The following is a 25,687-nucleotide window of genomic DNA, read 5'->3' on the forward strand; positions in this document are numbered from 1 at the left end:
TTACTTTCCAAGAGTGAGACTTTCACGCCTGGTCTTCAGTTGTTGTTCTGAACAGAGCATTAACATCTCCGTGCGTTTTATTAGCACTTATTAAACACACTGTATAATACACACAATGTCGAAGGGTGGGTTTATCACACAGCACACACTCGTTGGCTTTAATGAATTATTCCGAGTGGTTAATTGTGCAGTGGTGGGAGAACTAATTTATGCTGAGTGTGAATAAACAGCCAAGGTCGCGTAAAGACTAAACAAACCGCTTACAGAGGGGGAAGTGTCCCATACAGATAAAGTCCTGCTATTGTCTTAGTTAATGCCGTTCATTTGCGTGCTCGTCGTGTAATGAGTCACGATCCAGAGGAGGCTGAGGGAATAAAGGGGAGTCTGGAGTCTCCTTTATGGAGAGCGTGACATCGAGCAGGAACACAGCTGGAGACGTAACGGAGATAAGAGCGCGGTTTGACACCAGACAGGGTTAATGAGGTCACAATGCAGAGATTAAAGCTCGGAGCTGTGATATACACACGTATAATGTTTATCTCATTATCCATCTGAGCAGTTGAGGGTTAAGGGCCAACTTGGTGGTTGTGAGATTTGAACCTGGGACTTTACACAACTTCTTATCCATTTACAGATAAAGTATGTTTACCCTTCCGAAATGTCAAACAGGTGATTTTTTTTTTTGCTATCGACATCATTGTATGTGATATAACATTTATCACACTATCTTGGACTTACACAGTAAGTTAATATGAGAACACTTATATCCAATTTACTGATTTCCTGTGGGCGGTTCGGTGGCTGAGTAGGTAGCACTGCTGCCTTGCTCCTCCAGGGCCCAGGATCGATTCCCGCCTGTGTGTGCATGGAGTTAGCGTGTTCTCCTCATGCTTGGTGGGTTTCCTCCGACAGTCTGAAGACATGCAGATTAGGCCTAAATTTCCTGTAGTGTAGGAGTATTCCCTTAGATGGATTGGCACCCTATCCAGGGAGTACCTCATCTCATGCCCCAAGACCCTGGGTACCCTGAATACAGGATTTAGTGGTATAGACAATGAATAAGTGAGTAAGAGTGATTTTCTGTATTGCAGGAAAGGCGATGAAGAGAGAAAGGGGCAGAGTCTAGCGGGGTTCCTCTGGTCACTTACAGTATAGCGGCTATAAACTCGTTCCCTCACCAGTCTCTCTTTATTCTCTTTAAGTCAACTAGGGAAAATAGTCACAGCTTGCCTACAAGGAAAGAATAGTAAACTCCTTACAGTGACAGTTTTACCTCTGACTGTTACACAGCGCTGACACTGGAGACTCCTTCCAATCGTGTTATAGAAACGTCACCATGTAAGTGATGCAAATTGCAGCATTTTGTATAAATAAGTCAAATCATTAAGTTTTATTACACCACTTATTTGTGTGTGCATGCACATGCACACACACATTTGTATTCTGTGAGCCCTTGAAGCTTCTGTCTTTTATATGCTCATAAATGAAATTATTTCGAAAAAAGCTTCATCATAAACCGCACCAGATCATCAGCGCAAGACCAGCTTCAAAGCTGAATTCGCATCTCGATGTTCTTATAAGGGGAAGCTAAAGAGAAAGGCAGTGATTTGTAAATACTTAATGAACACCCAGGCAGTAAGTTCATTTTAAAATGCATTAAGAACAGGAAGGTATAAACAACTGACAGATGCACGTTAACAACAGAGTTTAAGCTTTAACAATCCGTCTTGACAACTATGGTACGCCTTCGCAACCTGAGTGGACACACTGACCATCCCAGAGAAACAGTTTACAAAACCAGGGTGAATGTTTAGCGTTCGAGGGTTTGCGTTTAGAAGCCCAGGGCACGCTTTTACGAGAAGCAGGTACACTTCTACAAACTAAGGGTGCACTTAGACGGGACGGGCGGGCGAGCAATTAGAACCAGCAGCTATGTATTATGTGAGCAGGTAAGCGTTAAACAAGTGGATTGTACAAGTGGCAGGTATGAGTTTAACAAGCAGTGAATAAAAGTTAAGATCCAGTGGGTAAACGTTAACCAGTGGTGTGTAAGAGTCAACAAACCACAGGTAGTCATTAACAAGCGGTAAGTATCAAGCAGTGGTACGTATTAAACGTATGGGTCAACAAGCAGCAGGGTAGGGGGTTAACAAGCCAAGGGCAGGGGTTAACAAGCAGCAGGGTAGGGGGTTAACAAGCCAAAGGAAGGGGGTTAACTAGCAGCAGGGTAGGGGGTTAACTAGCGGAGGAGAGGGGTTAACAAGCCACGGGTAGGGGTTAACAAGCAGCAGGGTAGGGGGTTAACAAGCCAAGGGAAGGGGGTTAACTAGCAGCAGGGTAGGGGGTTAACTAGCGGAGGAGAGGGGTTAACAAGCCACGGGTAGGGGTTAACAAGCAGCAGGGTAGGGGGTTAACTAGCGGAGGAGAGGGGTTAACAAGCCAAGGGCAGGGGTTAACAAGCAGCAGGGTAGGGGGTTAACAAGCAGCAGGGTAGGGGGTTAACAAGCAGCAGGGTAGGGGGTTAACAAGCCAAGGGTAGGGGGTTAACTAGCAGCAGGGTAGGGGGTTAACTAGCAGCAGAGTAGGGGGTTAACAAGCCAAGGGTAGGGGTTAACAAGCAGCAGGGTAGGGGGTTAACTAGCAGAGGAGAGGGGTTAACAAGTGGCGGGAATTGGTTAACAAGCAGCAGGGTAGGGGTTATCAAAGGGCAGGTATTGGTTAACAAGAGTCACATTGGGGTTAACAAACTGTGGGTAGTGTTTAATAAGCGGCTAGTGGTAAACAAGCGGCGGGTAGGGGTCATCAAGCAGCAGGTATTAGTTAACAAGAGTCGCATAGGAATTAACAAGCGGTAGGTAGGGGGTTAACAAATGGAGGGAAGGGGTTAAACTGTGGGTAGGGGGTAACAAGCTGTGGGTAGGGGGTAACAAGCGGAGGCTAAGTGATTTAAAGTGGAAATGTAAGTTATCAGTACTTTCAGTGTTCCCAGTCAGAAGGCGGTGTAAGTACTGTTGCCGTGTCCTGTGTTTGACGTCGTTCTGGTGAACAGGTTTCTACAGTTGTAGTGAATGCGATGTGGACGTGTAGGTGATGTTCTGGAATTGTGTGTGTAGTGGACGTCTTTCTCTCACTATGTCGGTGTAAACCATTACACACTCTTAAACGTATTCATCTGAAGTGCCATATATACAGTATGTACATGTTCAAATTTATTCTATATTAAAAGTACTGAGCGATATTGGTTATAATAAAAGTCTAGGATCCGTTTCTCAAAATTGCCTTACATTGTTTTACATGAAACGGACAGAGACGGAATAAAAAACAGTAGCAACTCAAAATTTAAGATTGTTTGGTTTTTATGATTGTTTCACATTTTGTTGGATTTCCTTAACTGTTCAGATTAAGATGACACATTTACCGTAATAGAAATGTATAAATAAATATTATAAATAATATAAATGATATAAATGAATGTATAAATAAAGTTTATAAACTGTGAGTAAAGTCATCTTTACATAAGCAGACATAGTTAAAGTGATCGTTTTGAGAACGAGCCAGCTCAGATTAATAAATATTATTAAATCAGATGATCACTGCAGGTGAGATAACCATGTTAAATAATATACTTTAAATTTAATTTTTTTATTTTTTTTCCCCCTTTTCACTTTATAGATCTGAAACGTTACTGTACAGTCGTGGCCAAAAGTTTTGAGAATTACATAAATATTGGAAATTGGAAAAGTTGCTGCTTAAGTTTTTATAACAACAATTTGCATATACTCCAGAATGTTATGAATTGCATAGTCCTTCTTTGCCATGAAAATTAACTTAATCCCAAAAAAACCTCAGAGCACAAGGCTGGAGATCATTACGTCAGGCTGGTTGGGTTAGAATGGCAGACTTGACATGTTAAAAGGAGGGTGATGCTTAAAATCATTGTTCTTCCGTTGTTAACCATGGGGACCTGCAAAGAATAAGCGTTGCATAAAAATGGCTTCACAGGCAAGAATATTGTGGCTACTAAGATTGCACCTAAATCAACAATTTATAGGATCATCAAGAACTTCAAGAAAAGAGGTTCAATTCTTGTTAAGAAGGCTTCAGGGCATTCAAGAAAGTCCAGCCAGCGCCAGGATCGTCTCCTAAAGAGGATTCAGCTGCGGGATCGGAGTGCCACCAGTGCAGAGCTTGCTCAGGAATGGCAGTAGGCAGGTGTAAGCGCATCTGCACGCACAGTGAGGCGAAGACTTTTGGAAGATGGCCTGGTGCAAGAAGGGCAGCAAAGAAGCCACTTCTCTCCAAAAAAAACATTAAGGACAGATTGATCTTCTGCAGAAAGTATGGTGAATGGACTGCTGAGGACTGAGGCAAAGTCAAATTCTCAGATGAAGCCTCTTTCCGATTGTTTGGGGCATCTGGAAAAAGGCTTGTCCGGAAAAGAAAAGGTGAGCGCTACCATCAGTCCTGTGTCATGCCAACAGTAAAGCATCCGGAGACCATTCATGTGTGGGGTTGCTTCTCATCCAAGGGAGTGGGCTCACTCACAATTTTGCCCAAAAACACAACCATGAATAAAGAATGGTACCAAAACACCCCCCAACAGCAACTTCTTCCAACAATCCAATAACAGTTTATTGAAGAACAATGCATTTTCCAGCATGATGGCGCACCGTGCCATAAGGCAAAAGTGAAATTTTGGGTCCATGGCCTGGAAACTTCCCAGATCTTAATCCCATTGAGAACTTGTGGTCAATCCTCAAGAGGCGGGTGGACAAACAAAAACCCACTAATTCTGACAAACTCCAAGAAGTGATTATAAAAGAATGGGTTGCTATCAGTCAGGATTTGGCCCAGAAGCTGATTGAGAGCATGCCCAGTCGAATTGCAGAGGTCCTGAAAAAGAAGAGCCAACACTGCAAATACTGACTCTTTGCATAAATGTCATGTAATTGTCGATAAAAGCCTTTGAAACGTATAAAGTGCTTGTAATTATATTTCAGTACATCACAGAAACAACTGAAACAAAGATCTAAAATCAGTTTAGCAGCAAACTTTGTGAAAACTAATATTTGTGTCATTCTCAAAACTTTTGGCCACGACTGTACATTTTAGATTTCCATTCATAGGCATGGTCTTTATGTTTTACTCAGAGCGACTGGTAATTAATTATAGGGCTCTTTAGCTCTGAGGACACACGGACCTATTAACCCTCCCACTGTTATATACAGATGCAATGAACGCCCACTCAAGGTGGCACCTACAGCCATATATAGATTGATTCATGAGCAACTCTTATTTTATATATGGACCTAGGGAGAGACAGGCAAAGGCTCTTATTGCCATATATGGACATAAAGACACTCAAGGTGGCTGTTTTCTTCATATAGACTAAGGACAAGCCCACTCAGAGACGCGCACATTTCCATATATGAACAGAACACCACACCCACTCAGAGAGGCTCTCATTTTAACCTAAGCTTTAAGACGGTCCACATTCTCATCTTTAATCCTGAAGAAAATCCCAGCAACCACCGCTCTTATTTGCATATAAAAGTTGAGCACACCCCTTTAGATGAGAACTTTTCATAAATACTCAAAACACACACCTACCAAGAGTAACGGTAATTTCCATATATGGACGTAAGGACACAGCGACTTAGAAGCTTATACTTACCACGAGATACCACATACACACCTTTCAAATGATTAATTTCCATATAAGGACTGAAGGACATGCCCACTCAGAGCTGCTGTTATTTAGTACTTAAACCCGGTCCACATTCTGATCCTAAAGTCTAAGGACACACCCACTCTGAGGAGTTCTGATTTTAAACTATAGACTTAAATACATATTAATTCAGTATTATTCCATATATATGAAGTCATGGACACACCCATGTTCCTGTTTATACCTCTGAAGACACGCCCACTGTGTTCTGAGAGCTGTAATAAGGTGAGAACGGATAGTAATGTGCATTCCTACACCCTGAGGTGGGAGTTACCAGGCAGCGGCTCATGGAGGTGTTTCTCCGTGTGCAAGTAAAAAAGTTTGTCTTTATTAACGTGTTTAGGATCAGTGAGGAGGGGCGGAGCCTGTGAGGGAGCGTCACGCTGAGCGTCGCCTTTATTCAACTCGACACCAGGGCCGTTAAAATCAAAAGAAGAAACATGTCACTGACCAGAGGGTTTTGCCCGTATGTGCATGTGTGTGTGTGTTAATATTCTCACTACGATCCTGTTGTCACGGTAACAGTCAGGAAGTAAAGTATGTGCAGGTTGGAGTGGAAGCTGTCTGTCGTACATACGCTGATTTCCTCGCTCATGTTTACATAAACAAGTTTAATAACATAGCAATCAGTGGTTATTTCACAATTGGGAGGAAAAAGGAAAGAAGTGTACACTCTTTTACAGCTTGTGTGTTTTTTCTTCCTCGGTTTGATTAATGGGCGTGGCATAGTTCACGAGATTCTTGCTTGCTTTTACGTTTTGTACTTGTTGCTGTTACATAATTAAATTCTTACATACAAATATGGACAAAGTCAAGCTTCGTCTCTGAAGCTCTTAAGTCTGTAATTCACTCCACGGGACATAAGTCATAAGAGGGCGGGGCTTAAATCAGAGCAGGCGGGGCTTAAAGCTGTCCATCGCTGCAGTGGGCATCTTGACACTGCGCTTCGCTCTGCTTTTCCGCCTCCTGGTTGGGGAGATCCTTCGAGAGGGCGGCGCTCTTCTCAGAAAACTCCTCCCCGTCGGGCTCCAGGCCGTCCGGACAGGGCAGCTTCAGAAGCTCCTCCCTCAGCTGGGCGGTGTGTCGCTATGGAAATACAAATCTCGTGAGATTAGTACAATGCTATGGGAAAAAACGATACATCAGCATCAGGGGCTTAGAATGGGACTGACAAGGGGCGGGTTCTTTACATAAGTACGTCAATTTGGGTAAAAAACGTTGTGTGTTAAGTGCGCAAGTGTGTGTTTTACCTTAAGTGCGGCTGCGTGGTGAGACATGGTTCGTCCAACTCTCTTATCGCTGCTGTACTGCTGAATGTCGGAGATCCACTCCTCACACTGCGCCATGATCTCTGCCCGCTTCAGGTAGAAGTGCTTATGGATCACCTGCAAACACACAAAGATAATTTTTTTATTTAAAAAAAATATATATATATATATTCTCATCGTTACCCGTGTGTATTTTTTATTCGTTTAAAGTTCCACATAATGTAACATGAAGCGAGTGAGTTCCTGTTGTCTCTTGCGTTACAGCAGCTAGACACTTGTCCCCTCTGCCTCATTTTCTCTATTCTCACTCTCAAAAAAAATATACAGCTTTAGCTCTGACTGTTACACAGCACGGACACTGGAGGCTCCTTCCATATGTTTTACACACACACATTCCTCCATACGGAAAATCAACAACGATTAACATGAACAAGCAATTACCATGGAAACGATAATGTATGAGAGCGAATGAACATAACCCTGTGCTATTTTCAGAGCAGCTGTTATAGAGAAATAATCCAACATCCTTGGACCAATCAGAGTGCGGGACTCGGCAGTGCCATGGTGAAGAGAAATACACAAGAGTAAAATGCTAAATAGAAGGATTTCCCTTAGTCAGCTTTATTCTGGAGCTCAGGATGGTATTACTGACTCATCTGCGCGCACACACATACAGAGCCACTATCTTTTTCGCCGTGAGTCATCTCTGTTCCTCATTATTAATCTAAACCAAAACACTTCTTATTTCAGACTCTCCCTCTCTCTCTCCCTCTCTCACACAAACACACTATCATGACTAGCTGAAATGTTAAGCCCATCCTGACTCTAGGCTCGGCAACGGGACGAAAATACCATCTCGATATGTGAAACCATGTATAATGTTTTTTAAATAACTAATACATATCAGGACACACTGGTTTCCAAACAGACCAAAATTAAATGCTAGAACAAAAATACAATTCAAGTTAAAAAATTTGGAAATTTTTCAAACTAACGACATTATCGGCGGCCATAACGCACTGTGACATCACCGCACCTCTGGTATTAACCGATCTGAGACATCCACAGACTATAAGTGGTTTAGCGACTGAATGTCGAAGTGGTTTAGCGACTGAATTCCACGATCGCAGCCAGGGTTGCCATGGTAATCTGTTCCTCTCTCTTACTAACCAGAACATTCTTGCCCTGGTCCTGCACACTTTTTATAACCCTCATCACCTTGTCCAGTAGGGATGCGGATTAAACACTACAGCCAAACACGTTAGGTGCTCTACAGGGGCCGAACTAAATGGCAAAAAAAAGAAAAAAAGAAATTGAAATCATTTTAAAATAAAAACCACAAGATAGTTTTAATATTTTATTACCAGGAGGCGGCGAGAGAGAGAGAGAGAGAGAGAGGTTGTGATGTGAGTATAAGCAGTGATGTGGAACACGGCTAATCTCTCTCTCTGAAACCTTACAACTCCGCTCTTTGACTATATATATATAGCTTGTGCGCACACACACGGGTAATAAACGGTGGGTCTTTGACGTCAGAGCAAGGAGTGCAACAGCCCATTAGATTCAGAGCCAAGGAAGGACACATCACACACAAACACACATTAATTCTCAGGCTACAACACACAGTCCCAGTGAAGAGAGTGTCCCCATCCCTGACATTAATCTTACCTCAGTATTAAACACGGCACGTGTGTAAATCACTGTATCTAATCTAACGTCTGACTCTACGCCTCAGTTTACGTGAGCTGTACACGTCCCTGTGAATAAGCCGTTGCTATGGAAACGATACCGCTAGAGAATAAGTGAGAGAGAGAGTTAACAGAAACCTGCAATCCTGTCAGAGATGCTGTGATGGACAATTAATCAACATAAACCTTCTGACCAATTACAAGACGAGAAAAGACTTTAGAAATAAATTTTACGAATTGTGGCCGTTAGGTGGTTGTACGTTAAGAGAGCAGGATTAGTGAAATTACCTGTAAGGCAACTCATGGTAAATCTCTAAACAGGCGCAACGGATGTTGTTTTTAAACCTGAGTTTCCTCCGCTGTAAAGATAACCTGTAGAGGGAGGGCAATCACCAGGGAACACCCGATACGATATCACGATACCCAGATGCTGATTTGATTTGTGCTGCAATTTTGCATATACTGTGATTTTATAAACAACCTGATTCTACATAAATATTTTTAGATTTAAACAAATAATTGTTTACATGTGTCCACGTCTCTGTGACTTCAGGTTACGCTGTCTACTTGTTTCGTTAGCAAAGTTCATCCATGTGGCTTGGTTGCAAACTTCAATTCCAGCATCGTGCAAATTTTATTTGCACTGTTTGGGAAGAAGACGGTTTGAGCGCTTGTTAAAGAAACACCAGTGTGACCGACGTCAGAGCTGATGACAGAGCTCAGTACAGGATGATCTTAGCTAGCAGGGCTTTAAATATAACGCAGGGTAGAAATCCTAACGCAGTATAGAGTCCTGAGGTGAGTCCCACGGTGAGGGCTACCTCTACAGGAGGGTTACAGTCATACAGCAGAGAGGAAAACACGATCCGCTCCATCACCAAACAGCGATCTGTGAACGAGTGAGAGACACACAGACAACCAAAACACACACCGGCACTGGGCCGCGACCACATCCTGGTTACCATGGTAATGCTCGCAAGGCAATTGATCTTACCTTTTTTTTTTACCTCAAAGTGTGTATGTATGAGAGAGAGAGAGAGGGAGAGAGAGAGAAAGACGCTGTCACTGTGAGATTGATGAAGACAGAAAGAGAGCTGATGCGACCGCTTCACGAGTGTGAACAAAAGAAGGAGTAAAAAAAGGAAAGGACAGAAACAAGAAGAAAATGAAAGAGATGTGAAAAGTGTTGTCTTTATTGTTCCTGTTTTTCGTACAGAGAAGGAAAAGATGGACAGGAAGAATTAAAGGGAACAAAAGGATATTCTGAAGCTGAGTAGAGAGACGAGATCCATTCGAGGTGTTACACCAGCACCGGGCGAAGACAAGAGAACCACCTGAAATGTTCTAATGGAGAGCGAGAACCCCACGGGTGCAGAAACAACCAGACGTGGAACACACAAGCTAAGGCAGAAACACTGAAGAACCTCCAGTCAGTGACGGTGACAAGGTGACACAATGGAAGATGGAGCAGCAGAGTGAACTCGGAGAGAAACAAATATGAGCTAACTGGGAGGAGCTTCGAGCAGCAAGATAGCGACCCACAATGCACTGCGATACAACAGGACTTACATCATGAAGAATGAGAATGACCCGAAAAGAGGGGAAACAAATGGGGAAAAAAAAGAACAGAGTCAAAAATATATGCGTGTGAGATTAGTACATCCTCTCTTGCCCCTGGTCTTCATTAACTAAAAGGTCACTGAGTTTCTTTAAGTCTCTTATTACAGCATCAGATCCGAATGTGTTTTTTTTTTGCAGTGAAAACACACACGCGCACACACACACACACAGAATGAACTGAAAATGATCAAGTTAAAGTTCCTGTAGTGATAATGAATGATGATTCAGCAGTTCTTGGACACACCGTGTGTGTGTGTGTGTGTGTGTGTGGTAAAAGTTATTTATCAAGCTGCTCTAATCTAATTACATGTGTGTGTGTGTGTGTGACTCTGGGGTGTTTGCACACTCATGCTGAGCGGTCACCGTGATGGATGCTGATGCCAAATACCAAGAGTTACACACGTGCACACACAAGAGTGCACACACACACACTATAAACTGACCCAGCTTTTTTTTTTTTTTTTCCATTTCCAGCGAGGTGATTGGTTCGTTGTACCTGAGGGGCAGGGCTTACATAACCCAACCCGGATTTAATTATTCAGTCGTTATTACACAACAATCCGATGCAATCAGCGTCTAATCTGCTCGAGCGGCGTGAGGAATCTGAAACTTGCTCATTTCCTTCATCATCACACGTCTCGATTATCGGCGGCGGATTAGACGGCGCTGAAATAAAGGCTGAGCGCGGTGAGAGGCGGGAGACGCGCGGGGCTTCCTGCGGTGTCATTAACGGAGACAGGAGCGCTGAGATCTCCGCCAGCGCACCATTAATTCTGCTCATTAGAGCTGAGCCGTGTCAGCCGCGTGCCAGAGACGAGACGGGGAAGAGCGTCGGATCAGGAGTGCACCAAAATAATACATCAGCCTCATTACTGTCCTGTCCTGTCCTGTCACCATGGATACTGAGCATCGTGTCCAGCTGGGAGACGAGGGACCTCGCTCTGACGCTCCTTACATTCCTGCAGTGTGTTTATTACTTTCTCTACTATTATGAGGTGCGTTCAAGTCAAAGAGGGATTTTGACCCCCTTTATTTCTCTAATATAATCTCCATATTCAGACTGCCTGCTTCACATCTGAAACGCTGGCCTCCCAGGACCTCCTTTTATCTCCCAAACATGTGGAAATACCTTGGAGCGGGGTCAGGACTGTACTAACCCAAGAGAAAATTCTCAGTATTCTCATCAGCTTAATGGTGTGTTTGAGTGCGTGTGCATGCATGTGAATAGTGTGTACCTCTTTAAAGCAGGGTGATGGGTTGCGGATCTGCTCCAGCATGGCCCACTTGACGGTGGCTTGCCGGATGTTTCCGTCGTACTCTCTGGAGCTCTGAGTGCCGCTGGGCGTCCCACGTGATCGCTCGTACCCGGGCTCGTTAAAGTACGGCTCACACACCAGGATCAGAGACTGCACCGACACCAGCACCTACACCCACAAAGACTATGTTAAAGACATTAAAATAAATATTTAAGGGTAACAGCACTTCACCAGCGCTTGACACGCTACTGAATTATGATTTAAGTTAAATATTCGATGATGAGCTAAATGTCAGGAATGACTAAAGATCAGATAGCTGAGATCATAATTATGTGAACATTGGAGAGAGAGAAATATAGTGTACACAGAGAGACAGACACAAAGAGAGAGAAAGCTATAAAGAGAAGACAAAGACAAAGGAAGAGACACAGACAGACAGGGCGGACAAAGACAGAATGATTCTTTCCTTTTCTGCTATTTTTTGAGCTGTCTTATTGGTGAATGTCCACAGATCTATTAGTGGCGTTACAGGATCAATGGAGACTTCTTCATGAACTACTGGACAAACCCACAGGGCCAGTACCACATACACACACACATTCTCAAACACACACAAAATCAATAACACACAGAGGGAGAGACATTAAGTGAGGATGAGTGCAGAGACAGGGCAGGAAGGAGAGAGAGAGAGAGAGAAAAGTGGGCTAGAGAAAGTAAAAGTGTGTGTGTGTGTGTGTGTGTGTGTGTGTGTGTGTATATGCATGCATGTGTGTGTCCACACTCATGTGCGTGCATGGCCTGGGAATGAGGACCTGGTGCTTCGAACATGCCTGCACCAGTGTGACCAGAATTACTTATTATTTTTATTCCAGGAATTAACTTTCAATGAGTTGTGGGCGGAGCCTGCTGTAGAACAAGCCGCTACTTGGACAAAAGCTTACTTAAAAACATGAACAACCACTTTTTACAGGAAAAAAAAAACCTAATCAGTTTAAGCTCTGCTTTTTTCGTGAGATTCGATCATTTCGGTCGTTAGCTGCAAGAACACTGTTGCTAGGCAACTGGGAAAAACTGGCACAGGGCATAAACTAGCTAATAACCAAAGCTATGATTTATCAAGTTAAGACTGTAGCTATCACGCCTTTGATACAAAACATATAAAAGACATGGTAACCATGGAAACGAGAGAAACATCAACTAACTATGGAAAGACTGAAATTACAGTTAGAATAGAGAGCGCTTACAGAGCATCCTCATGAGAGAACGAGAGAGAGAGAGAGAAACAGAATATATTCTGACCTGTAAAAAGCTAGATGTTTGCGGGTTCCACTTTTCCTCCGGGCGTCCGTGCCAGGTGTTCAGGATACTTAAACACACCTGAGGCGGGAAAAAGAGCGAGAAAGAACAAAGAACAAAATCTAAGCAGCTGAGGGTTAAGGGCCTTGCACAGGGGCCCAACAGTGACCTCTGGGCAGGGCTGTGATTATAGAACTCATGACCTCCCAAATAAGTACCACAACATCGTAAGCTAACACAAAGGCATCTGACAGACAGACTCACCTTGCCATCGTTGTAGAGGTTTGGGTTGAAGCGCACACTGTGGCCCCCCGTCGTCTCCAGGTTGACTAGAGGAGGGGAGTTTGGATAATCCTGAGGAAAATAGACATCAAACTCAAAGCAGCCGTTAGCATACGGCGTGTCTGCTGGGCCTGTAATCAACACCTGAGAGAGAGAAAAACATAAACAAATAAAAACATACGTCAGATTAAACTGAGCTCTGACTGGCTGTTAGCTTCCGTTGGTATAACACGGCAGTGATAGCAGTGAAGTGCTGCTCTTGGAGGATGAGAGAGTGAGAATGACGTCTCAGTGTTGTATAAATCGAAGGCAGAAAAGCTGAAGCAGTGAGGAGGGAATAGAATACAAGTGATTAGAAGTAAAAAGAAAAGGTGAGGCATATGTCAAGGGTCAGTTCTGCAGGCAGGAGAAAGTATGAGAAAGAACTCAACCTTCCGAAAGGAAAGGAAATTAAAGGAAAGTCCAGCCAAGCGGTCTTCAAGGGATAGTCTGGCTTAAATCAGTTTTAAAACAGAGGTGTATGTTAGTAAATGTCGATTGCCACAAGTCTCGTTGGTTTTTTAGTTTTCCTGCTCTGCACACTGACTGTTAAGTTCGTCACCCGGAATGTGAGTACAAAGTAAGTAATCAGAGCCAATCTCACACACACACACATATACACATACACACACCCTGAAAACAAAAAAAAAACAACACTGACAATCATATGAAGCCCCTGTAGTCTCACTGCGCTGTATTTATTTGGAACGTAACTCTTTTCTTTCCACGTAACCTAATCATATTTTGTCAGCCGTTCACTTTTTGGCACAACAACGCCGGGAAACAACAAGGGTTGTGGACTTTGGCTCTGATGGTTTGCATTGTACTCGCGTTCCGGGTGACAAACTTCACAGTCAGCGTGCAGAGCAGGAAAACGTATAACCACCAAAACCTGTTACTGTACGTGTATACGTTCAGGAAGAAACGCAAGACAAGTTAATAGAAAAAAGAAGTCAAGGCAAAACAGTGAAAAGGGCGAGACTGGAAACAAGGAATAAAATGGAGACAAGACAAGAGAAGAAAAAGCCAGGGAATGGTAAGGTAGAAAAGGCAATAGGAGGGAAGGAAATTAAATGAATGGGAGCCTAACCCCAACCCCTAACCATTAGAAATAAAGCAAGTTCAATAGAAGTCGAGGGAAATCCCGAGAAAAGAAAATAGGGTTACGGGAAGGAAAGGGGATGGAAGTGAAGAAAAGGTCAAAGAAGGGAAGCATTGTGTGTGTGTGTGTGTGTGTGTTTGTGTGTCAAAGACAAACCTTCATAATGTCAAGGCGTTCCTCGTCACAGCGAACAAACACACTTGAGGAGGAAGACAGGGGGAGGGATGTGGACAAAGTGACAGCCTCCTGGGCGAGTCTTCGTGCCCGTGCTGCGCTGTTAGCGTCACTAGCATTCTTCACCTGAGACAGGTAATGGTAGTTCACCTTAAACACCAATTTCCCATCCTCGTCCTCACACACCATCTCAAACGTGTCTGCAGCAAAGAAAACATGCGCACACACACAGAGAGGATGATAAGTTTTGCCTCAGCATTGCTGATTCCAGTGATGGAGACATGACTTCTCAGGCTTGACCTTGCAAGTCAGTTTGGTGTGTGTGTGTGTGTGTGTGTGTGTGTGTGTGTGTGTGTGTGTGTGTGTGTGTGTGTGAGAGAGAGAGATAAAGAGAGAGAGAGAGAGCATGTGTTCCAGAGAGAATGTGTGTGCGCCAGCATGAACCTGTTTATGCGCATACATCAGTGGAGATTACCTCACTTCAGTTAAAGTGAATATGGCAGAATGAAACTCGTCAACCAGTGGACAGAGACATGGAGAGTGACAGGATGAAAGAGAGGAACGTTCTCCATCACTTTATCTTTATCTCTTTTGTCATGCTTCTGTCACTTTGTTTCTCAACACCTCTATCTTTCAGCATCTCTTTCATTCTCTGGAGCATTCGCACTGTTTATGTATGGAGCAATAATCTGCAAATATGATTCTGTACATCTCTGCCTAATGACCCTCGTAAAACAAACCAGGCTGCGGTTTCCAATCACACTTTAGCTCTGCTCCCAAATAATTCTGCAATCAACCAGACCAGGGTTTTCAACCTTAACCCCACTGTAACCAATCAGACCACAGCTCCTGCCCTCATCGCTGTAACGCTGGCTTATTTGCCTGATCACAGTTCTCTGGATGGTCCTCACACTGGGAGTAGTACCCACACAAATGTGGTTTGTATCCCTTACTTGCCATGTATGAGTCAGGTGGGTGATCTGGTGGGACCAGTAGTTATGCAAATACCCCAAAGTTCTTGTTTGTCTCATAAAAATCGTGGATTCAATTAACTTTTAGGAAGAGTCTGCTATATCTATTTGGTCTCTCCCTGTTCAGTTACAGAGGCATCAAGGTGCTATCAGCCATGTCCACTGGCTCCTGAGCCACCGCTGTGGAAGCCATCATCAGGTCGCCACTGGACAAATTTGTCGAAGGAATTAGTCAGTGGCGAAGCACCTTGAGGGGGAGCCAGCTCACGTGTAAGCACTTCTCTGAAGACTGAAGGGTGGCTTGGGCATGTTTCAGACGGAGACACATCAAACACACAACAGGAAATTGTACCAGCTTGATATTAAATTGCTTCATGGACAGACTTTTTCTTAGACGGGTTTTCTTCTCAGTTTTTGCAGAATCATTAGTGGTAGAAATGATCACAAGTGGGAGAAAATAGCTCATCTGTGATACTGCCAATCAGGAGTGTTGTGTCCTAAAGAAGTATTTCTAACCCCATTTAGACCACGGTTCCTGTCCTTAATGCCACTGTAACCAATCAGATCACAGTTTCCACTGTTTACACTATTGCAACCAATCAGAACGGTCCACTATAACTCAATGTCTGTCAGGTTCTGTTGTCTGAATCAGAGTGAAACCTATTTAATTAACTTGCAAGATTAAAAAAAACAACAACAAAAAAACAAATAAATAAACCAATAAACAAATACTTTAACACGTATTGAGTTGTCATGGTGAATTACGGTCATGTAGGAGTAATTGTGACCAGTGACATATTTCTGTAACAAATGTACATGATATCCAATTTTTACAACTTCAACAAATCGATAGACAATTACTTACACTTATTATATATAATAATCTATACCATAATTCTCATTTATTGCTCACCAAACTGCAGTTTCTTCATGGCAGCGACGTATTTCTCCTCCAGTGAGCGCAGGTTGGATAGAGGCTTCGGTCTTGCTGCTGCTTTTCTCGAACACTCTGCCAACTTCCGCTCTATCAATGAGAAGAAGAAGAAAAAAAAAATCAGATTTCTTAAATAATTTTTAAGAGGAAGATATGTGGGCAGAAAAACACGCCAATGGTTATTTAATATATAATTAAACAACATTTTATAATACAACATGATAAATAGAAGAACTGAATTAGACGTCTGGTTCCTGCCCTTGTTGTCACGGTAATCATCTTCATGATGAAAATTTTTATTGTGCTTTTAATGAACTGTGTGAAGGAGAATCTCACATAACCTAGCAGATTAGCTAACCCTAGCTAATCTGCTACATTGCTGTTAAGATGAGCTCGAATGTTCAGTTTCAAGCCAAAATCACGCTTACCTGAGAAACATTTCTGATGTTTACACATGCGCAACTATTAACAAAACATCTGAATATTGTTTACGTCTGGAGTAACATCTGAGCTCTGGATACCGGAGACACAATCACATGCTTTAGATTGGTACTCAATAATGATCGCTCCGATTTCTGCCATGCTTTGAGAAATGACCTGAGCATGGTTACACGACGTCTACACGGCTTATCGGGTCTCGCTGAATAATGATCTCTATACCAATTAATCGTGTCGCTGTGTTAACTCGAAGGACAATTGCCCACCTTTCTGTTTCTCACACAAAGCCATAACATTAAACCCGATGACAGGTGAAGTGAATAACATATGTTATCTTGTTAAAGTGGGCCCCGTCAGGGAGTGTTGTATATTAGGCAGCAAGTGAACAGCCAGCTCTTTGAAGTGAAAAAGCAGAGTTAATGGCCAAGTGTAAGAATCTGAGTGACCTTGATGATGCCCATGTTGCCAAAATGTCTAGACAACTGGGTCATAGCACCTAAAAACAGCAGGTCTTGTAGGGTGTTTCTGGTACACAGAAATTGGTACCTGTTACAAGAAAGGACACCAGTGACCAGTGAGCACACATTGCTCAATAATGGTTTGAGAAACATGACAAAAAATCCTGAGGTGTTGACATGGCCTCCAAATTCTTTGGGTCCACAAAGGCCCAATCATGCAATTTCTGCTGCCAACATCTTGTTGGGAGACACCACCGCACACCGCCAGAGGTCTTGTGGTCTCTACACAATATTATAAAACTGAGGCATGTTTATTTGTACTGTACAGGGTTTTGGAAGTGCACACTCGAGCTGCGGGAGTCGTACAGTGGCAGATGATATTGACGGCTCCCTTTATTCTTGACTAAGGTGTTGGGCTTTTAATGGTGTTCTGTAATATGGAGGTCAATACAGAGCAGTAGGAGATCAGAAGGCTTGTTATGCAACTTTTTTTAAAGAGGAAGCACCAATTAAATGGTTTCCTCCCCCCCCCCCTCTTTCCACTCGCTCCAGTCACTTCTCAAAGCTATTAGCACATGGATTTACCCAACAGATTCATCGATCTGCCTGAAAGAATCAGCACAGAGGAAACACTGTGGCCCTTTGTGAGGGGAGACCTGTGGATCTCAAAGTGGGTTCTGTGATATTTTTTTTACATTTTTGTTTTAGTGACTATTTTTTCTAACTTGTAAAAAAAAAAGTTCAATATGAGAACATCAACCCTATCAATCAGACAGCCAAATAAGTAAATGTAAATGTGCGAGTGTGCGTTACCATGATTAGCCTGGCGTAGGCTGGTCGTAGCAGCGTAAACAATCTCAGCTGTTTTCTGGATGTCAGGAACGAGTAGGGTCAGACCTTCGGGCTCCGGATCAGAGGGCTCTGCTTTCATCACTCCTTTACTCTTATCTTTCTTTGACCTGAGATGGATGAGAGGAGAAAAAAAAAGGACAGACAGGAGGATATTTTTAAAAGGCAGACGGTGGAGAGGACAGACAGACGGGGTATGAGCATACAAATGGATAAGAAGTCAGAAAGGCGAGAAGACAGACAGAGGAGAGACCAGGAGAGACGCAGACAGGCAGACAGAGGGGTGGGCCGACGGAGACAGAGAAGCAGACTGAGGGGAGGGCAGACGCAGACACAGACAGACAGAGGAGGGACCAGCAGAGACATAGACAGAAACATAGGTAGGCGGGCAGACAGACAAATGAGCGAGATAGATAATCAGGAAGAGAGAGACAGAAAAAGAGAGACAGGCAGACAGACAGGTACACACACATACACTGGCAAACAGGCAGACTGTATCTGAACAGTATGAAGAGACCTGAGACGGTTGGTGTAGGTGTCGACACAGGTCTTCATCTTGGCCAATAGTGTGCTGACGGAGGTGTGGCTCTGAGCATTAGGCTCCTCCTCCTCCTCTTCCTCAGTGGCGGAGCTGGATAGAGGAAGCAGCAGGGGGACAAGAGAGGAGCAGGACGACAGAGCACGCAGGAGCTCCAGCAGAGCGCGGTACAGGGGGACGTGACGGGCCATGTCCAACACTGAGAGAGACAGAGAGACAGAGTTAAATAACTATCACTGTAACACGGATCATGTTTCTGCATGTTTTCATCCCGGTGTCTCCATGCTGTCCATCATCACTAACTCTCTGAAACACACTCAGGTCACTCAGCAACTATTTTTTCAGGGAAATAGCTGTTGCTTCAGTAGTAATGCCAATAAAATGTGCATTCATCACATATTCGTGTGTGTGTGTGTGTGTGTGTGTGTGTGTGTGTGTGTGTGTGTGTGTGTGTGCATGCTGGGACGGATAGGTTTTGGTGTTTCTTTTCCCTGTGTTTCTTCTCCCTTCAATGTCGGTGTGTGTTGTGAATTCTCCTCACATTCCTTCTGCTCTTTCCATCTCTTCCATCCAGACACTGATTTACTGCACGCACACACACACACACACCCCTCTTTAATCAGACGGTGCAAGTGGTGTGTGTGATCAGCTGCACGATAAATAATGTTATTGTGAGTGATGAGGACGCACAGGTGGAAACAGTGTGTGTGTGTGTGTGTGTGTGTGTGTGTGTGTGTGTGTGTGTGTGTGACCTTGTGCGTTTCTGGAAGCTTTTAGGACAGGACGATGAGGAGAGACAGAAATATCGCTCTAATAACACATCACACTTCTCTAATAACCTTAAGCAGGACGAGGGTAGAGAGGACAAGATGGAGAAGGAGAGAGAGAATTAAAGACACAAATTAACTGATTTATTTATATTTATGATAGTTACTCTTATCTCATTTCCTAAATTTGGGATTTGGAGAGAGAGACAGTGTCAGAGAGAGATACAGACAATGAAAGGGACACACAAAGTGCAAGTGTGGGAGAGAAAGACATGCAGAGAGCGAGAGACAGATGAAGAAAATAAAAGAGACTGAAAAAAACAGACAAAAAACAGGAATGAAGGAGAAAATAAGAGATTAAGTAAGAGACGTAGAGAAATAAAAAGGTTAGAGGTGGAGAGAGAATGAGAGGAAGAGAAAGAGCGAGAGTGCCAAAGTTGTTACATCAATAATTCAGCACAATGAGAGATGAAACATGACATTCATCACTTTTTACACCACTTGTGTCTCAGACAAAAAACAACACACGGGTATTCACACACACGCAGATATGCGCACATAGAAACGTAGGGAGACACACACACACACACACACACACACACACACACGCTACTGTTTCCATTGTAAGATGATGTTTATTTAGCATTTAATTGGAAGGAGTCTCCAGTGTCATGTGATTCCTTATCAGCCTCGGCCAATCAGGACACACCGCAGGAACGGCTTCAGGTGAAACCCACTATAGGAAAACAACGCTGAGGAACTCCTTCAAATCCCAGACAGCCTCCGTCACACACTCACGCTAATGATTTTACGACGTCCTCCATTCAGCTCCTCACACACACTTTCCTCAAAAAGAGGGGGAATTCATCCCTCATTCCCTTTCTCTCCTTCACTTGTATAATAGGTCATAATTAACCCTGACAGCTGGGGTGTGTGTGCGCGTGTGTGTGTGCGCGTGTGTGTGTTGGGGGGGTTTGGTGGAGAGAAAAGACAGAGCGAGAGAGAGCAGCAGAAAGGTAAAGAGGAATATAAAGCAATACACATACATTTATTTAACATACACACTGTGCGTTTCTGTCTGTAGGTGTGTATGCGCCTCTTCTTGCTCCATCTATTTATGTGTGTGGTTGTGTGTGTGTGTGTGTGTGTGTGTGTGTGTGTGTGTGTGTGTGTGTGTGTGTGTGTGTGTGTGTGTGGTGTTAGAGACCTGGTGTAATTCGTCCCTGGGGTCCAGATAACTGCAGATTGAAACAATAAATAATTGATGGGTTTTAGGGGGGTGGGTGTTAACAATGGGACACATTTTATTCATTACACACACTTCTAAACGCAGTGTGTGTGTGTGCGCATGCGTGTGTATGTACGAGGGGGACGGACCTGTGACTGCTGCTGCTAGGTTTTTATCCCCACACATCATACTTGGGTTCACACACATTCATCAGAACAGCTACTAGATTCAACATGGCTGCCTCGTTCTGCTACTTTGCCACACCACAGACATTTCTCTCTGAACCAAAGGATTCAGAATACTACAGTTCAGGTCAAAGGGACAAGAGGAGACAACAAGCAGAATATTATTATACCACAATCATTTCTAGAGCATCCATCTGTAACCCAGCTAAACCCAGAAGCAACTGAAACATCAGACGTCCAAACCCTGGACAATCTGACCCCATGACTATTCGAACGCAGGACTATCTGAACCTAGGACAAAACAATTTAAAGACCAGTTAAATCCAAAAGTAGGCTACCTGATCCCTATCTGGACCCAAGTCTAACGAAATCCAAGACGATGCAAAACCAGGACTACCTGACCCCAAGACAATCCAATCACAATCTAGGAATATCAGGTTTCACAAGTCGACTAATATTCCTATGTCTATCTAATCCCGAGGCCATCTGGACCTAGAACTATCCAATCCCCAGAACATTTGATCCAAGGGCTATATAATCTCAAGGCCATCTGAACCCAAGACTATTAGAACTTGAGACATACTAAACCCAGGAACAGCTGATCACAAAAACATTTTACCTACGAATATCTGATCCTGAGGACATCTCTAACCAGAACAATACAACCCCAAGGCCATTTAAACAAAGAACTGTCCAATTCCTGGGGGACCTGAACCTAGGACTATCCAATCCCGAGGCCATTTAACCTCAGAACTACACAATTCCCAGGATACATGAACCCAAGAATATCCAATCCCGAGGCAATTTAAACTTATAACTATCCAATTTCCATGTTGCCTAAACCCAGGACTATCCAATTCCGAGGCCATCTGAGTCCATTCCTTCCCAATCCTGAGGCCATCTCAACCTAGGACTATCAGATCCTGAGGCCATTTAAACCCAGAACTAATCAGAACTAATCAGAACTCAAGGCCAATTTAACAAAGACACAGCCGATTCCAATGACATTTTTTACCTAAGAATATCTGAAATCAAACCTATCCAATCCCAAGGACATTTGAACTCCGAACTATTCAATTCAGAGGCCATCTGAACCTAGGACTATGTGATTCCCACGACACATGACCCCAGGATTATTCAATCCCGGTGGAAAGCTTCACCTCTGGCTTATATAAAGCAGCGACACTGAAGACTCCTTCCAGCAAGTGTTCAACAGACATCCCCTTACAGAAAACTTTACACTAATAATGAAGAATTTTTTTTTACAAATCTGTTTATGTTGCACATCTGTGGATGGGCCGTTACTATGGAAACGATAATGTACCCAAATAAGTGCATTAATATAAACCTGCACTGCCGTCACAGCTGCTGTTATAGAGAATTAATCAGCACCTTCTTACCGGAGAGCATAATGAGACAGTTTAAAGAGCCTTGAAACTTATTTTCAGCTTGCCAGAGACTTGCATTTAAATACGGAAGAGAGGAAGACTTTCAGCTAACAGATTTAAACCGAGGACACGATCACAGCAGGATTAATAAAGTCAGAATTAAACACTGGAAATTAAATCACATTACGAAAAATAAACACGAGCGTCCTTCTGTACTGTAATTTACTAAACAGTGCATCATAATACCTGATGGATAACCAGAGGGAAATATTACAGAAGTAAGTGACCGAGTTAATATTCTATGACACACACACACACACAGGTGGGAGGTTTTGCTCATGATGTGGAACAACTTTATGAAATAAAGCTGAATAAATGAAGTGTAATAGTACAGAGGTTGTTTAGCCTCCGTTAATACTCCTACACACACATGATAAAACACCACGCTGAGTGGTGTGTGTGTGTGTGTGTGTGTGTGCGCATGCCAGAAGGAGAGAGAGACTTTTTGAATAAGAAATGGAGAGAAAATGAGTAATGCCCTTACCTGACAAGAGACTGAGCGCGCTCAGTGTGGAAGAGAGGCGGGGCTAATCATTTTTCACACCTCTATGTGTCTCTATTCATATCTTTCTTTACCTATAATAAAGAGTGAATCTCTTCCTCTATCGCTCATTCATTAACGGTGAGAGCGGGGAGATTCCCCGACACACAGTAAGCGTGCTCAGTTACAGAAAGTGGGCGGAGCCTGTAAAATGCCTCAATACGCGTACGAGAAAGAAGAATAAAAATGAAAGGAAATAAAGAGATGTGGAGGACAAATGTGGTGAAAAAGTGAACAAGAGGGAGAGGAGAGAAATTAAAGGAAGAGAAAAAAAATTATAAGACATGAATGTAAAGAAAATGAACAAACAACAAAAGGAGAAGAAAAGAATAGGAAAATGGCACAGAATGAAAGTAAAAAGATGAAAAAGATCAACATCGGCAAAAGAAAAACTGGAAAGAGAGTAAAACGCAAAAGAATGAAAAGAACAGAAAGGAAATAGGTAAATGTGGAAGCAAAATTAAAAAGTAAAACGCGTAAGAAAATGGAAGAGAAAAAACAATCAAAAAAATAATCAAAAATAAGGAGAACAGTGAATATTGAGATGAAAAGGAAATAAAAAAGGTAAGAAAGAAAATTAAACAAGAAAAAAAAATTAAGGAAAAAAACAGAATAGGAGGGAATGGAAAAGAAACAAAAATAAATAAATTCATAGCAAACAAACAGATTTGGAGAGAGGGATTCGGAGAGGCAAGGAAATGAAAAGTGGAATGAAGAGAGACGGGAAGAATAAAAAAAGGGCAAAATAAGTGGAATTGTAGTAATAGAGAGAAATTAGAGAGATACATTTATTAGCTTGCATTAGTCCAATTCGTCACTGTGTGTGTGCGCGCGCGTGTGTTGCTCATTTTGTGCTGCTAAGAGGTTTGTCTGAGACAGGAGGAGCAAGTGAGTGTGCATGTGAGGGTGGCAGAGAGATGAAGAGAAAGAGAGTGGGAGAGAGTGGGGAAGAGGGAGAGAGAGAAAGGGAGGGAGGAGAGGATTTCTCTGAGGTGCGTGTTGCTGCTAGCGAGCTGGAGAACGAATCGCGGTCCGACTCGCCTGAAACAAACGCTGCAACGAGACCGGAATACTGACACGGAGCGAAGGAAAAAGGTAAAGGGTGAGAGAAGAAGGGAAAGCGGAGAGAGAGAGAGAGAGAGAGAGAAGGGGAGAGAGGGGAGGGACGCTGGGGACCGAGAGCTCTGTCTGTGCTTCCTAACACACACACACACATTCTCTCTCCACACACACACACACACACACACACACACACACACTCGAGCGAAGAGATGCAGCTGTAGACACTGTTTCTCTCTCCCTCTCTCTATCTCTCCATCCGTGTGTGGTTCTGTTTCTCCGGTCCTGATGCGGGGACCATGTGGAGCATGTTGCCGTCTCTGGCTCTCCTCACACGCCGAAGGGTAAGACCCTCAGATATTCTACATCCAATCAATCATATACATTCTGCGTGTGTGTGTTTGTGTGTGTGTGTTTATTTTCCTTCACATCCATCAGGCATATGTTTCCAAAAAAAAAAAAAAAAAAAAAACCTTCAAGAGGTAGTGAAAGAAATAGAGGGAGTAGACCAGAGCGAAGGACTGAAAGAGGAGCAATTCTGAGGTAATATCATTCCGTATGTGTGTGTGTTTCCAGAGGGGGGTACCCCATCACTGTAGCCTTTCTTTTGTCTCCCCATTCCTGCACAGCTGAGAGATTAGCATCTGTGTGTGTGTTTATATGAGTGTGTGTGTGTGTGGTGACACCTCTTTCCCCTCACTAGTCGAGCACCCGTCGTGCTCAATTTCTGCCTTCCTTACCAAAAGAAATGAGGGAAATTGTCCCTCTGTGTTCCATTGTCCCTCTGTGCTCCCTCATATCACATCATATCATGTCTCCTCCCATTCACTCGCTCGCTCTCTCTCTCGTTTATTATCCCTCACTCTCTGGGTTTATCTCTCGGCAGATAAGCAGCGTTCAGGATGGGCACGACGGCCATCAGCATTGAGGAAGCCAAGGAGGAGAGGGAGGAGTCCATCCTGGCGCTGCTGGGCATCATCGGCACGTTCCTCAACCTCTTCGTCATCGTCTTCGTTTACATCTACACCACGCTCTGAGAGGGAAGGGGCGAGGCCATAAAATCACGGGGGGCGGGAACCAAACAAGTGGGCAAGAGCGAGGACGATAACCATGCAGGAAGATGTGGAGGTGGACGGAGACGAGGAGGACGAACGCCACAGCGCCGATTTGCGGAGATGACAGAGGGACGGAGTTGGTGTTGATATGGGATGGGACTTTCCAGAGTGAAAAGGGGTGGGGCTTAAGAAGAGTTCAAAATGCAAAAAGAGACACAAACAAACTAACACGTGTGTGTGTTTGGATACGTGGAAAGAAAGTGGGTGGAGCTTCCTGTTCAAGAAGAGAGGTGGAAGTTAAAAATCTAGATTTTCTCACGGATATTCCAGCTCTCATTGGCTGGCTCTCGGGACTGGCGTCCGATTGGTCAGGAGAATTTTCACGACTTCTTTTGACAGTCATGTGTCAAAATTCCATACGGTGTTCCTCTTTTTTTTCTAAGTTGTTCAGCTAGCTCTCGATACTGCCGTTTTATTGGATGAAGAGACTTTAGTTTCTATGGTAACACTGATGACATGAGAAAGTGCAACATCAGCAAACAAGAAAAGGATTTATGTTGCTAGGAAAAAAACACTAAGAAGAAAAATGAAGGTCCTTTAAAAGAATAGTTTTTTATTAATTAAGACTGGCTCTCTGATTGGCTGAGGGGATGTTCTATTTTTTTCTTTTGGAAAGTAAACTCAATGACATCAGTGTCGTGGAGATTTTAGCGCAGAAGGATCCTGAGAAGAACAAACTGAAAGACTTTGGAAAGGCTTCAGA

General features: G+C 43.4%; 1 protein-coding gene across 4 annotated transcripts in view; it reads right to left on the reverse strand.

Annotated features, from left to right (window-relative positions):
- Window positions 1-6,319: 6,319 nt before the first annotated feature.
- The window catches only part of birc6 (baculoviral IAP repeat containing 6), a 71,018-nt gene continuing 51,650 nt past the window's right edge, over window positions 6,320-25,687 (reverse strand). For all 4 annotated transcript variants that reach the window (XM_053510121.1, XM_053510120.1, XM_053510122.1 and 1 more), the window contains exons 66-74: window positions 18,621-18,840; window positions 18,068-18,213; window positions 16,338-16,448; window positions 14,436-14,653; window positions 13,121-13,282; window positions 12,860-12,937; window positions 11,540-11,728; window positions 6,979-7,113; window positions 6,320-6,814 (exon numbers count right to left, since the gene is read on the reverse strand). In XM_053510121.1, the coding sequence (XP_053366096.1) occupies window positions 6,632-6,814; window positions 6,979-7,113; window positions 11,540-11,728; window positions 12,860-12,937; window positions 13,121-13,282; window positions 14,436-14,653; window positions 16,338-16,448; window positions 18,068-18,213; window positions 18,621-18,840 (1,442 nt within the window). In that variant the 3' untranslated portion in view covers window positions 6,320-6,631. The remainder of the gene's footprint in view (window positions 6,815-6,978; window positions 7,114-11,539; window positions 11,729-12,859; window positions 12,938-13,120; window positions 13,283-14,435; window positions 14,654-16,337; window positions 16,449-18,067; window positions 18,214-18,620; window positions 18,841-25,687) is intronic.

The sequence above is a fragment of the Clarias gariepinus genome, chromosome 13 (genome assembly GCF_024256425.1).
Source record: "Clarias gariepinus isolate MV-2021 ecotype Netherlands chromosome 13, CGAR_prim_01v2, whole genome shotgun sequence".
Classification (NCBI taxonomy): Eukaryota; Metazoa; Chordata; class Actinopteri; order Siluriformes; family Clariidae; genus Clarias; species Clarias gariepinus.